Raw genomic sequence first — 12,125 nt, forward strand, 5'->3', positions numbered from 1 at the left:
CGACTTTGTCTAAACAACAAAGAAAGGAACAATATTTACAAACTATACAATCGGAAGACAAAGTATGGAAATATAACCCGAATGTACACATTCGGACGTAAGAAGACACATATTGTTCCCGAATACAAAACAATCGGAAGCTAACTAAACATATTTGCAACCGAATATACATCAATTGGAGTTCAGAAGCTGTAAATTTTTCATCCTACACAATCGGAAGACAAAGTGCACATCTATAACCCGAATGTACAAATTCGGAAGTAAGAAGACACATATTTTTTCCGAATGAAAAACAATCGGATTATAACTAAACATGTTTACAACCGAATATTCATCAACTGGAGTTCAGAAACTCTAAAATTTTATCCTACACAATCGGAGGTATAAAACATTATATTGTCTTCCGAATAAATACTGGCCCCAAAATGGGATTTTTCCTATATCAGAAATTTTGAGATTTTTTCAATATATACATTCGGTAGTGAGTGTTCTTACGAATACTTTGTGTCTACTTAAATATATTCGGTAGCCAAAAAATTCATTAAACTACCGATTATTAGCAGTTTGTATCCAGGAAGATATGGCCACCAATATTCGGCAGATAATCATCAAATCTTTCTCCCGAATACTGTCGATGTTCTTGAAAAATGAAGAACACGACTACATTCGGAAGTAAATGAGCATGCATATCGTCCGAATCTGGATAAATAACCGAAAACCCTAGAAATTTTTTTTCTCGATTCGACGAATTAAAGCGAAATAAACCCCAAAAATGATAGATTCTTACCTAATTGGGGCCATTTGAAGTTGACGAAGTGTTTGAGTCTCAGAATCGCCACCACCGACTACATTTCCGGGTACTTCTTCTTCGCGTTCTTCGCGTTCTTCTTCATTTGCAGCAAGAATTTCTTTATTTCTTGCTAAAATTCCAATGTTTGGATCGATACCCCGAGCAACATTTTTGGTTCTAGGTCTGTGGGTTTCATTTCTCTTATCCATTGTTTTATAATCGAATCGACGATGTTTTGATTTTACGATTCGCGGCGATGTTTCGGTTGAACGAGGAAATTTTTTTTTTCTTCCACAATCGGAAGATAATATGAAACTGGAAGAAGAAGAGTTGAAATGAGTAGAATTTTTTTTGATTTGGTTTTTATACATTTTTACCAGAAGAGCATTTATGTAACTTCAATATCATATAGGGTACCCCTGGGTATAAATTGATGGCCCCTAAATCCTTTGGGGTGGCCCCTAAAAACGCCAGGCAAAAAAAACCATGGTCCCAAAAAAAAAAAAAATGATTCTTTTTTAAGTATATAAATATGTTGGAGTTAAAGTCTAACTTGAGCGAGAACAATACCCATTTCTGGCGCGATTTTTCTTTAAAAGGAAACCAGTAGAGTGAGAAACAAAATCAAGAATTTGATAATGGAAGAAGAAGTAGAAGGTGGAGTTGGAGGAGAGAGATCTAGCTTTGTTATCAGTCTCATTGAAAATCGCGCTAAAGAGGTTTCTCTCTCACTTGAATTTATTATCTCTTTTAACTTTCTCTACTGAAGTTGTTCCAGCAAATTTAATAGAGTGATTCTTCTTCTCTTCTTCGATTCCTTAGGTTTTTGTAGTCATAATCCCGATTTTCAGTGTTTGTGGAATTTCCTTTGTTCAACGAAATCAAATTAGTTACTTAATTCTTCAATTTGGGATTAGTATAACATCTTTGGTGAAATTTGTTAATTCTATTGGTGATTAATGGCCAAACAACGCCTTTAATTGGAAATCTAAATTTCAAATCACAGGTAGTTCGAGGTAGTATCGTTAATTCTCTTTCTCAACATTTTAGGTGTTTTTATGATGATTTTTTCTCTTTTTGATTTAGGTTAACTTCGACAGCTTTTTCCGTACAGGTAGGAGTGGCGGCATTTGATTTGAGATCGGCATCATTGCATCTTTCTCAGTATATAGAAACCAGTAGTTCATATCAGAACACCAAAACACTATTGCATTTTTATGATGCTATGGTTATAATTGTGCCCTCAAACAAGTTTGCTCCTGATGGTATGATTGGGGTTTCTGAATTGGTGGATAAATTTTATTCTACAACTAAGAAGGTAGTAATTCCAGTTTTTAGCATTCATAGAAACGAATACCACTAAAGATACATGTTGTTACATATTTTCCTACAATGAGATTTGTTATTAAAAATATTTGTGCGTTGTGGTTACATAATCTAGGTTGTTATGGCGCGTGGTTGTTTCGATGACACGAAGGTCAAACTCTGATTTTGTACATTGTTTTGATATTGAAAGTTCGTATGTTTTGACTAAAGTGATTCTAGTTTTTGTTTTTGTTAATATGTGACAGGGTGCTTTGTTGGTTCAAAGCTTAGCAGCGAAAGAGCCGTCGGCACTTGGTTTGGATACATACTATAAACAATATTATCTATGCTTAGCTGCTGCGGCTGCTACGATCAAATGGTACTCCAGAACTCAATATCATTTCCCGTGAAAAATAGAATATTGGTAGCAGTAAACAATTACATGTTTGCATGATAAATATTGAACTGGTAACTCACAGTGCCACAAAATGCGAGTTGAAATCATTGAGATAAAACGATCATATGTAATTTGATCCCAACGATTCCAAGTCGCATTTTGCGGCATTATGAGTTATCACTTATCTGCATGGATCACCAATCTTATAAAAGTTGATTTTATAACAATCAAATTCTTTCTTCATTTCTTATCTTGTTCTACTTTATCAGAGTTTATGACTAATGTTTGAAAATTATTTTGATCATCATGCACAGGATAGAGGCAGAGAAAGGAGTTATTGTTACAAACCACTCATTGATGGTATGTGTTTTGGACTGAATATGCAGGATTTATTGTCTTAATTATTTTTTGCTCTCTAGAAACTGTTGTAGTTGAGGACTGCCTGGGGAATCGAGAGATCACAAACTAACTAGCATTCTTAGTTTATTCTGAATCATTCAACCTGAAACACATACTGTCCCCTTCTGACCATAAGATTTGTAGATTATTATGTGATAGGCTTAAATTTTTCTCTTCTGCAAACTCTGTAATTTAGTATGTGTTTTATGTATCTTACTAGAACAAAACTGTTGGCTTGTTTTATTGGGGTTATCTCTTACCGTATCTGTCTTGGATGCATGAACTTCCACAGGTTACCTTCAATGGCTCATTTGACCATGTGAATATTGATGCTACTAGGTATTTTCTATCAATGAATGCAATAAACTCTATTCCGGAAAATGTTTTACACCGTGCTTGAATTCCTTCCCGGATTTATGGATACTTAATCTATTAGTCTTCTTTGCATCACAGTGTTCAGAACTTGGAGATAATTGAGCCATTAAATTCATCACTTTGGGGCACAAGCAACAAAAAGAGGAGTGTATTTTATATGCTCAAGACAACAAGAACTATTGGGGGGTATGTTGATCCCTTGCAAATTATAAATCTTCTCGTCTGTCTTCAGTGGGCTTTTAACTCAACAAATCTCTACTCTGGGTTTGAATAGATTACATATCTAGTACCACTAATTTTTGAGGAGATGGGAACTCGCATTTTACACGGATGTTCTTTACCCAGGACTAGACTTCTTCGGGCAAATCTTTTGCAGCCTTTGAAAGATATCGAGACCATCAATGCTCGACTTGACTGCTTGGTGAGTACTAAACTAATGCTTGTCAATCTTATGTTTCAAAATTGAAGTAGAGATGTCTTCAGAATAACATAATTATGCTTATGATGATTTTCTGGTTTACGCAAACCAAAAATCAATTTATTTGTCGATAACCTTGCACTTTATTTTTCAAGGATGAATTGATGAGCAATGAGGAGCTATTCTTTGGACTTACTCAAGTTCTTCGTAAATTTCCGAAGGAAACTGGTAAGTGGAACTTAATAGTTCACATGCTTCTACAAATTTGTATATAGTTTACACTTTCATCATTGGTAATTGTTAGTTCTTCTGACTCCCAAACAGATAGGGTTCTCTGTCATTTTTGCTTCAAGCCAAAGAAAGTTACAAATCAGGTGCTGAGCTATGATACTTCGAAGAAGAGTCAAGTGCTGATATCAAGCATCATTCTTCTTAAAACCGCGTTAGAGGCCTTGCCATTACGATCAAAGGTTTGTTGAAAGTTTTTTTTTTTTGAAGTCTTTAACTTTTTCCCTTGAGTACCAAACATGTAAATAGACAGTTGAGGGTTAAAGTATACTTTAAATTCTGCCAGGTGCTCAAGGATGCAAAAAGTTTTGTTCTTGGAAATATTTACAAGTCGATCTTTGAAAATAGAAAATATGCGTCCATACGGAAAAGGTGCATATGAATACAATCTTTGTGTTTGCATATTCCTCCCTTGTAGTAAATTATGCCTTGTTTTTTGTCACTTAGATTGTACAATGAATACATTCAATGATACTCTGGAGCAAATAAGAATCTTCTTGTACCTTCTTTTATACCACGTGCTTAACTTTACTATACTTAGAGGTTCTCTTTTGCATGTCATACTTGCAGGCATTTTTTTTCCTGTGATTTTGATCGATCTTATAGACATCTTATGCGGAACTGTTTTTCTGTTTGCTATTCTGAATAGTGTAGCAAATGTTACCGCTTCGATGCTATATTTTGTTTTCTATCTTATATATTGTAGCATGTAATTTATACTCTATTTTTTCAGTATATGTGATGTCATTGATGAAGATGTACTTCATGCCCGAGTTCCTTTTGTTGCCCGCACACAACAATGTTTCGCTGTCAAGGCCGGAATAGATGGGCTTCTGGATGTTGCACGTCGATCCTTTTGTGATACTAGCGAAGGTGTTCCATTGCTCACAATTACCAAAATCAATTTATATAGATGTCACTACAGTTCTGGAAAACTAATGTCAACAATGCCTTCACAGCGATACATAACCTAGCAAACAAATATCGTGAAGATTTCCATCTGCCAAATTTGAAAATTCCTTTCAACAACAGGCAAGGATTTTACTTAAGCATTCCGCGGAGGGACATAAATGGAAATCTCCCTGGAAAATTTATTCAGGTTTGGATAGTTCTGCAATTCTTCCGACTTATCCATCAGAACTGTTTCAAACATTAGCTGACTTGATAACCATCAGCTCTTGAAACACGGGAACAACATCCATTGCTCGACTCTTGAACTTGCTTCTGTAAGTATCACGGTGCTTCCAGTATATTTTAGCTCCACCTGAATGGACTCCCATGAATTTTTTTTTGATTCATTCTTCGCTTGATTGGCAGTTGAATGTTCGAAACAAGTCTGCAGCAGCAGAGTGCTATGTACGGACAGAACTATGCCTGGAAGGTGCCATTAAATTATGTATTTGGTGATATAGTATGACTTGTGTATAAACTTGATTTCTTGCAGTATTTATGTTTCTGGGTATTTATTAAAATTATGTTCATTAATAGAATGCGAAAAGATTGAAAAATTAGATACAGGAAAACCATGCTCACTTGTGAAAGGTAAGGGATCGAATTACATCACTGTTGAATTTTGCATGAGTAAAACCTGAGTAGCCTACTGTCCTCGCCACCTATTCTTGGATGAAATTATAAAGTTTTTGTTCCATAAAGAAGTTAGTTATGCGGTAAAATAGATTTTTTGGTTTCCCTGTTGACGCCTGTAATTGATTATATCCCTGTTCTTTTACTAGTTTGTATCCCTGTCTCTAAGCACCAATTTGGGTTGGAATCTATCATTTTGGTTCAGTAGATCCTTTCAAGGCTATCATGAACCATATGTAGGGAATTCTTTTTCGCATCCACTGCCATTTAACCAGCATCTAATGCTTTTGTACTTAGATTGTTTTCTTCTATGCAGGATTAGTAGATGCCATCAGGAAAGATGTTTCTGTTCTTACACTACTTGCAGAAGTGTTTTGTCTTTTGGACATGCTTGTGAATTCATTTGCCCATACAATATCCACTAAGCCTGTTGATCGGTACACTAGGCCAGAATTTACAGGTGGTTTTCTGGTTCTCTAGCTTATCTGTTGAGAAATGCTTAAGCACAACAGAGTAAGAGATTAACTTATCACAGCGTTCCTGTTTAGTAGAGAACGGCCCATTGGCGATAGATTCTGGAAGGCATCCCATCCTGGAAAGCATACACAACGATTTCATTGTATGTTCAAATTTTGGGTTGATTTATGTAGTTAGGAGTTAATTTATGTTGATTGTTGTACAATATGCAGCTGTGTTCACCATTACCTTTTCAAAAAGAAAAAGTGGTCACCGTTATTTCTTAACGCTCTTCATAATAGTTTTAAATTCGGTATTGGTTTACAGCCCAACAATATTTTCCTTTCTGAAGCATCTAACATGGTGATCGTCATGGGACCAAACATGTAAGTGGATCTGTAAGGAGGTTTTGGTTGGTCTCTCTCAATTGATAGGATTTCGGTATTTGCAAACTGCTTGTTGAGAGCCATTTGCACTTCAACCTCAGGAGCGGGAAAAGTACTTATCTCCAACAAATTTGCCTTATAGTCATTCTTGCACAAATTGGTTGCTATGTTCCTGCCCGTTTTGCATCTCTGAGAGTGGTTGACCGCATATTTACATGGATGGGAACAGGGGATAGCCTCGAATGCAACTCTAGCACGGTATGTTTTCCAAACTTCAGCTTTTCTACATTTCCCTTCAAAAAAAAAAGGAATCTGCTCACTTAGATTCTTATTGGTAGCTATGTAATCATTTGGCAAAATTATTAAGCCCGAGGAGTGCAGTCTAAAGTGTGTTTAATATGAATCAAGTGTTAAGGAAGTCTCTTAAGGTACCTCTGTTGTCTATAGAAAATTCCTATTTAGTGAGGTCCTCGGCCTTTTCATTTAGATTGCTGTCAGTATCTGTTGGGCAACGCTTTTTCATCTTTCATGTGATGGCACAAATATCAAGTGTAGGAATTTTAGAAAACGTTCTTGTAATTTGTATGTTACATATGAAATGACATCTCTTGATTAAGCTTTTCCTATCAACACAGTTTATGACAGAAATGAGAGAGACGTCTTTCGTAATGCAAAATGTCTCTCCAAGGTATATCAACATAATCCTTCATACTTGTTTGAAATTGGGATTTTGCTAGTTATCTTGTAATACATTCTTTTTTGTGGCCTTATCAATAAATAATAAATTTTGTAATTTGGGTGTGTATAATTTTAGGAGTCTGATTGTTACGGATGAACTTGGGCGTGCTACATCGTCTGCTGATGGATTTGCCATTACGTGGAGCTGTTGTGAGCATCTAGTATCATTGAAAGCGTACCTACTGCACACTTAGATGGATGATAGTTTTTGCATTTCTACACATAGATGGATCTATTATATTCACCAGTGGATTTATCTGTTTGGAAGAAACTAGTTTGTCCATTTCTCTTTTCCCAAATTTTTTAACTGCAACTAATAGTTAGTATTTCTTCGAGCCTCAGATATACTATATTTGCCACTCACATGGAAAACCTATCCGAGTTATCAACCATTTACCCGAATGTGAAGATTCTCCATTTCGACGTCGATGTCAAAAACAACCGCTTAGATTTCAAGGTAATACGTAACAGATTCTCTCAACTGCATTTTGATGGGCATCCTTCCCATTCTTTCCTCCTTTATTTACTCAAAAATATTATCTGCTTTACCAATTTCAACTCAAGGATGGCATCAGACATGTGCCACACTGTGGACTCTTATTGGCTGGAATTGCAGGGTTGCCTAGCTCTGTAATTGAAACTGCAAGAAGCATCACATCAAAGATAACAGAAAAGGTAAAATCTACCATTTTCTATTAGCACCATATATACTCATCACATGATTTTTAAGTAGTTGGGATTTCCTTTTTGTGGACCTAACTAATCATGTTCAAATATGTGGCACAAAACATATTATTTTGACATATTTCTGTCGAGCTTTAAAACCAATGCATAGACATTTGAAAACTTTGGAAACAGCTAAACAAATACCATATGCATGCATCAAACTGTTTTATATGCATGAGGTCATCAAATGAGAATATAAGTTTTGATGTAAAACATAAATTTTTAGTTGTATTATTTAGTTCTATGTAGGATCTTTGTAATACTGTTGGGTCGTTTTGGGGGTTGTGCAGGAAGCAAGGAGGATGGAAGTTAACTGCATGGAGTATAATTCGATTCAGATGGTGTATCGAATTGCTCAAAGACTTATTTGCTTGAAATGCTCCAACCAAGATGAGGATTCTATCCGAGAAGCATTGCAGAATCTGAAGGAAAGTTGCATCGAGGAGAAGTTATAAATAGTTAGGGTTCTGACTTCTGATGTATATCTTCATTTTTGTTGTAATGATATTTGATAGTGGATGGTCAAGAAACTGAATAATGTCCTCTTTAATAGTCTTGATTGAAAAAATAAAAAATAAAATGTACAATATACATCAGCATATATGCTCCAAAAGTAGGCCTTCAAACTTGCAATTAATTCAGAAAGGCACGATCCTAGATTACACGTCTTTCACTTGAGATCGCCTTGTGAGATGCTAAATTTGAGCTGCAACACCGATGTCACAACTTGCATTTGAGGAAACTTCACTCCACTGCTCTATGTAACCAAACAGGTAGCACAACAGATACAAAGTCAATGAGAGAGCATACTAATGAATAAGCTGGATGGTATGCGCACCAACTTGGATGGTATTTTGTAGCGTACTTGATAAGAGATCAATCTATTCTGGAAATCACGTGCATCTTTAACTTAGTCGAAATGTAATTACATTTCCCATAAGCATTAGCATTTTCGGGTTTTCAAGCAGATGATTTTTCAAAGTAAGATGGAACCTGGAAGCTCAGCAAACACTAATGCAGAGGAAAATAGGCTAAAGCTTTAATGTTTAGCTCACTAACTGAAAATTGCGATATAAATGGGCACGAGAGTGGACAATATTGTAAATATATTTCTCAATCGTCTTTATAGGGATACATGTCAAGAAAAACGAGATAAGTTTAGTACTGGTCTGGCAGATCATCAATGATATATGTACCTCCATGTACTACACATTCTTCACGTATTGACCGAGAGCTGTATTAAAAAGCTCACACCTGAAAACAAAAACCACAAGAATGGGTTAAGTTGCAAATCCAGATTTCTGTCAAGGAGAAGAAGGCAGAGAAGCTTCCCATCTCAATCAAAGAGACGAAAAACAAAAAACACAATATAGTTGGCCTCAATAGTATTTCTTAAATGTTATAACTACTAACCGATGGTAATAACCTGAGCCATATGCTTTCCTGACTGGTATTTGCCAATGAACCAGATAACATAACAATGGTTCCTAAGATGAGTGATAGGTGGCATGAAAATCAAAACTATTTGTCAAATGCCCAATTCGAGTCAACTGTGGTTCCTAAAATGAAAAGTTCACTGAGTCCAGCATCTTAAACTAGTCCTGAAAATCAAGAATGGCTGTAACCTATGTTGTGTTAGGCCCTAGGCGAGGCACCAAGCCCTTCGCCTCGCCTAGCCTAGCCCCTAGGCGCGCCTGAGGAGCCCAGAAATAAAATAACACCCATTTTTGCACCTAGTGCGTTTTATTATCTAGGCGCCCTTGCACGACTCGTGCGCTTAGAGTGCCTTTCACAACATAGGTTGTACCAACAAAAAAGTATAACACGATAACAGCTATTACCAAGTTCAAGAAGATAATCATAAAATAATTGAAAAATTACCTAATTTGAGTCCCTGGGCTATAGAGGGGATTCTTGACAACATACTCCACGTACAAACTATAAATGTGCTTTAGGGATTCCCGTAAATCACCAGTTTTTGGATTTGTGACCAATATTATCTGCACGAATTAAATAAGTCTGACTAAATTACAAAAGCTCATCCTCCTCTTTTCTTTTTGCATAAAAAAGACGTATAAATTCTCAACGTACCTTTATCCCTGAGGGGGTTTCCATCAAACTTAATTTGTAGGAATTTGTACTGAAGCTATGGAATGAACATCCTTGACCTGGTAATTGAGGCACCCCAAGGTTTCCTTTGTCAACACTGAAATACAAACATATATATATAGAACAAGAAACTGAGCCGAATGTTATAAGAATGTCGAATGGTGCAGGTTTTGTCTACATTACCTGGAAGGATCCATCTTTGCAGTAAAAGATTTTAGTGAGAAAAGAAGTCCGAACATGAGCTTGTGATCTTGTTGGGAACTAAGGGTTCTCAGAGGTCTATTCCACTCTCTATACAGCAAACACACACCATTCCTATTAAACACGTACATCATGTGAGCACGGTTCCCAGCACCACTGGGTATAGGAGGTGATGGACTGACCTCAGAGCCTCCAAAGAACTGCATCCCTCAGAAACTTCAAACAGTTCTTACAGCAGTCTCTTGTAGCCTGCCAAAACAAATTCATTCGCCTCAATGCCAAATGCTTAAATATGATATGCTTTCTATCTAGAATAGCAAATAAGATGGGTAGTAGCAAGCTTAACACAAATATAATATGACATCACAGATACAAACTAGAGTAGAACTATGGAAGAAAGACATTTAGAGAAGCCGAAACTAAAGCCAAAAACCTGAACCCTTTCAGGCATGAAAGACATTCTAGAAAAGAAAAAAATCAAATATAACATAAAACTTATCAAATTAAAATGTTTCAGGAAACAATTTTAGCTAAAAATAGAACCTTTACAGCTTACACCATCATCCACGAAAGGTCAAAAGAAAAGAAAAACTAACACCCGCTTTGCAGAGTTCAAAATCAAGTACAAAAATATATACAGTGTTTTAAATTTAAGGGAACAAAATATGCGAATTTCTAGTTTTAAAGCTTCGTATTCAAACTAAATGTAGTTCCTTCAATAAACACTATCTGAGATCTTCGTAAAAAAAAAAATTAAATCTTAAGAAAACCCTATATTATTTGATGTGTCTAACATAAGATTACAATTTCAGATCTCTAGTAACAAAAAATATCAATAGTTGATCCTAAATATGAAAACATAAAAAAAATAATCAAATATACCTAAAACTTTGGGTGAAATTCAATTTCAATCGACCTAAAATTAATATCAATTCTAATCCAACCAATAATGAAATGTAAAGAATGTAAAGGGGTTGCATTTATATTATATAATTGATCAGACCATAAATTTTCCGTACCTGAATTCTGTAGTCCTACGGAGTTTTGTATATCAAGAAATGTTTTGAGGTACTACTAGTCTAGATTCTAGAACTAGAAGTAAAACCACTTTGAATCGGGGAAGAAGACAGAGGCGCAGTCTTAGGCGTTGTTTGGTAAAATTTATGAATATAGATAATTATAAATAATGGATTTTTTCAATTATGATTAAAATAATCAATTATCATAATGGTTACCAAACAGATATAGAATCCATTATAATCTGCATAATGGATTATGGGTTGATAATCCATTAAAATAATGGTTACCAAACAACCCCTTAATAGGAGCATTCATTTTTTTCTTCTTGGATTAACACGTGACGGTAGATACCAAAGGACACTTTGAGTTTTTATACTAGATTTTTGTTAAAGGGAGAGCAAAAACGGATCCGAGGAGAGCGAATATTGTTATTGACTCGTTAACTAGGATCAACTTGATATATTTGGCCGACTCGGACGAAATTTCCCTACTTATAATACAGACTCATCGCAACTTTTTGATAAAACCAGAAGATCTTGGCTAATCTTTTTGCCAAACCATATGCACGAACAAAAATTTTCTCCTACTTCCTTATTTTTCTGAAACTTGAGAAACACCGCCATAATCTGAGTCATGTTAATAGGAGGGAAACAATGGATTTGAGGAGGGAAAAGATCACGAGGAGGGAATTAAAATTTCAAAGGAGGGATTGTCTTCTCTAAAGGGAAATGAAATATCCAAAATATCCTTGACATCAAAATAGTTAAGACCATCAGCTAATTCAATCAATTCTGAAATTGTATCATCTTCCTCTAAGAAAACAGTGCAAAGTGGTAATGGAGCTTCAAAGAATAGGCATAGAAATGGACGCAACAATCAATTATATGAAACCGACGGGTCCTCATGAGATAGCCTACACGCTATCATCATCAT

General features: G+C 35.6%; 2 protein-coding genes across 14 annotated transcripts; one reads left to right on the forward strand and one right to left on the reverse strand.

The window, feature by feature from the left end:
* Positions 1 to 1,365: 1,365 nt before the first annotated feature.
* On the forward strand, positions 1,366 to 8,458 carry LOC113301222 (DNA mismatch repair protein MSH4-like). 10 transcript variants are annotated; one of them, XM_026549978.1, is made up of 25 exons: positions 1,444 to 1,509; positions 1,797 to 1,806; positions 1,905 to 2,108; positions 2,232 to 2,267; positions 2,362 to 2,474; positions 2,807 to 2,852; positions 3,184 to 3,230; positions 3,345 to 3,452; positions 3,612 to 3,687; positions 3,840 to 3,912; positions 4,009 to 4,154; positions 4,259 to 4,344; positions 4,706 to 4,845; positions 4,932 to 5,071; positions 5,148 to 5,198; positions 5,290 to 5,353; positions 5,873 to 6,016; positions 6,105 to 6,175; positions 6,340 to 6,398; positions 6,500 to 6,656; positions 7,034 to 7,086; positions 7,213 to 7,311; positions 7,479 to 7,593; positions 7,701 to 7,811; positions 8,153 to 8,458. In XM_026549978.1, the coding sequence occupies exons 3-25, from the start codon at positions 2,016 to 2,018 to the stop codon at positions 8,315 to 8,317; spliced, it is 2,193 nt and encodes a 730-aa protein (XP_026405763.1). In that variant the 5' UTR covers positions 1,444 to 1,509; positions 1,797 to 1,806; positions 1,905 to 2,015; the 3' UTR covers positions 8,318 to 8,458. The 10 variants fall into 10 exon arrangements, 7 of the variants coding, with proteins under 7 accessions (XP_026405762.1, XP_026405760.1, XP_026405761.1 ...); XR_003336102.1 differs by lacking the exon at positions 1,797 to 1,806 and having other exon boundaries at positions 1,366 to 1,509; positions 7,213 to 7,286; positions 7,753 to 7,811; positions 8,153 to 8,213; XM_026549977.1 differs by lacking the exon at positions 1,797 to 1,806 and having other exon boundaries at positions 1,366 to 1,796.
* On the reverse strand, positions 8,394 to 11,327 carry LOC113301224 (trafficking protein particle complex subunit 1-like). 4 transcript variants are annotated; one of them, XM_026549986.1, is made up of 6 exons: positions 11,192 to 11,327; positions 10,155 to 10,421; positions 9,954 to 10,068; positions 9,744 to 9,862; positions 9,059 to 9,116; positions 8,394 to 8,614 (listed from the first exon to the last, which is right to left on the reverse strand). In XM_026549986.1, the coding sequence occupies exons 2-5, from the start codon at positions 10,376 to 10,378 to the stop codon at positions 9,068 to 9,070; spliced, it is 507 nt and encodes a 168-aa protein (XP_026405771.1). In that variant the 5' UTR covers positions 10,379 to 10,421; positions 11,192 to 11,327; the 3' UTR covers positions 8,394 to 8,614; positions 9,059 to 9,067. The 4 variants fall into 4 exon arrangements, with proteins under 4 accessions (XP_026405771.1, XP_026405770.1, XP_026405768.1 ...); XM_026549985.1 differs by having other exon boundaries at positions 8,394 to 8,619; XM_026549983.1 differs by lacking the exon at positions 8,394 to 8,614 and having other exon boundaries at positions 8,750 to 9,116.
* Between the last annotated feature and the right edge of the window lie 798 nt (positions 11,328 to 12,125).

This window comes from Papaver somniferum, chromosome 8 (genome assembly GCF_003573695.1).
Source record: "Papaver somniferum cultivar HN1 chromosome 8, ASM357369v1, whole genome shotgun sequence".
NCBI classification, from domain to species: domain Eukaryota; kingdom Viridiplantae; phylum Streptophyta; class Magnoliopsida; order Ranunculales; family Papaveraceae; genus Papaver; species Papaver somniferum.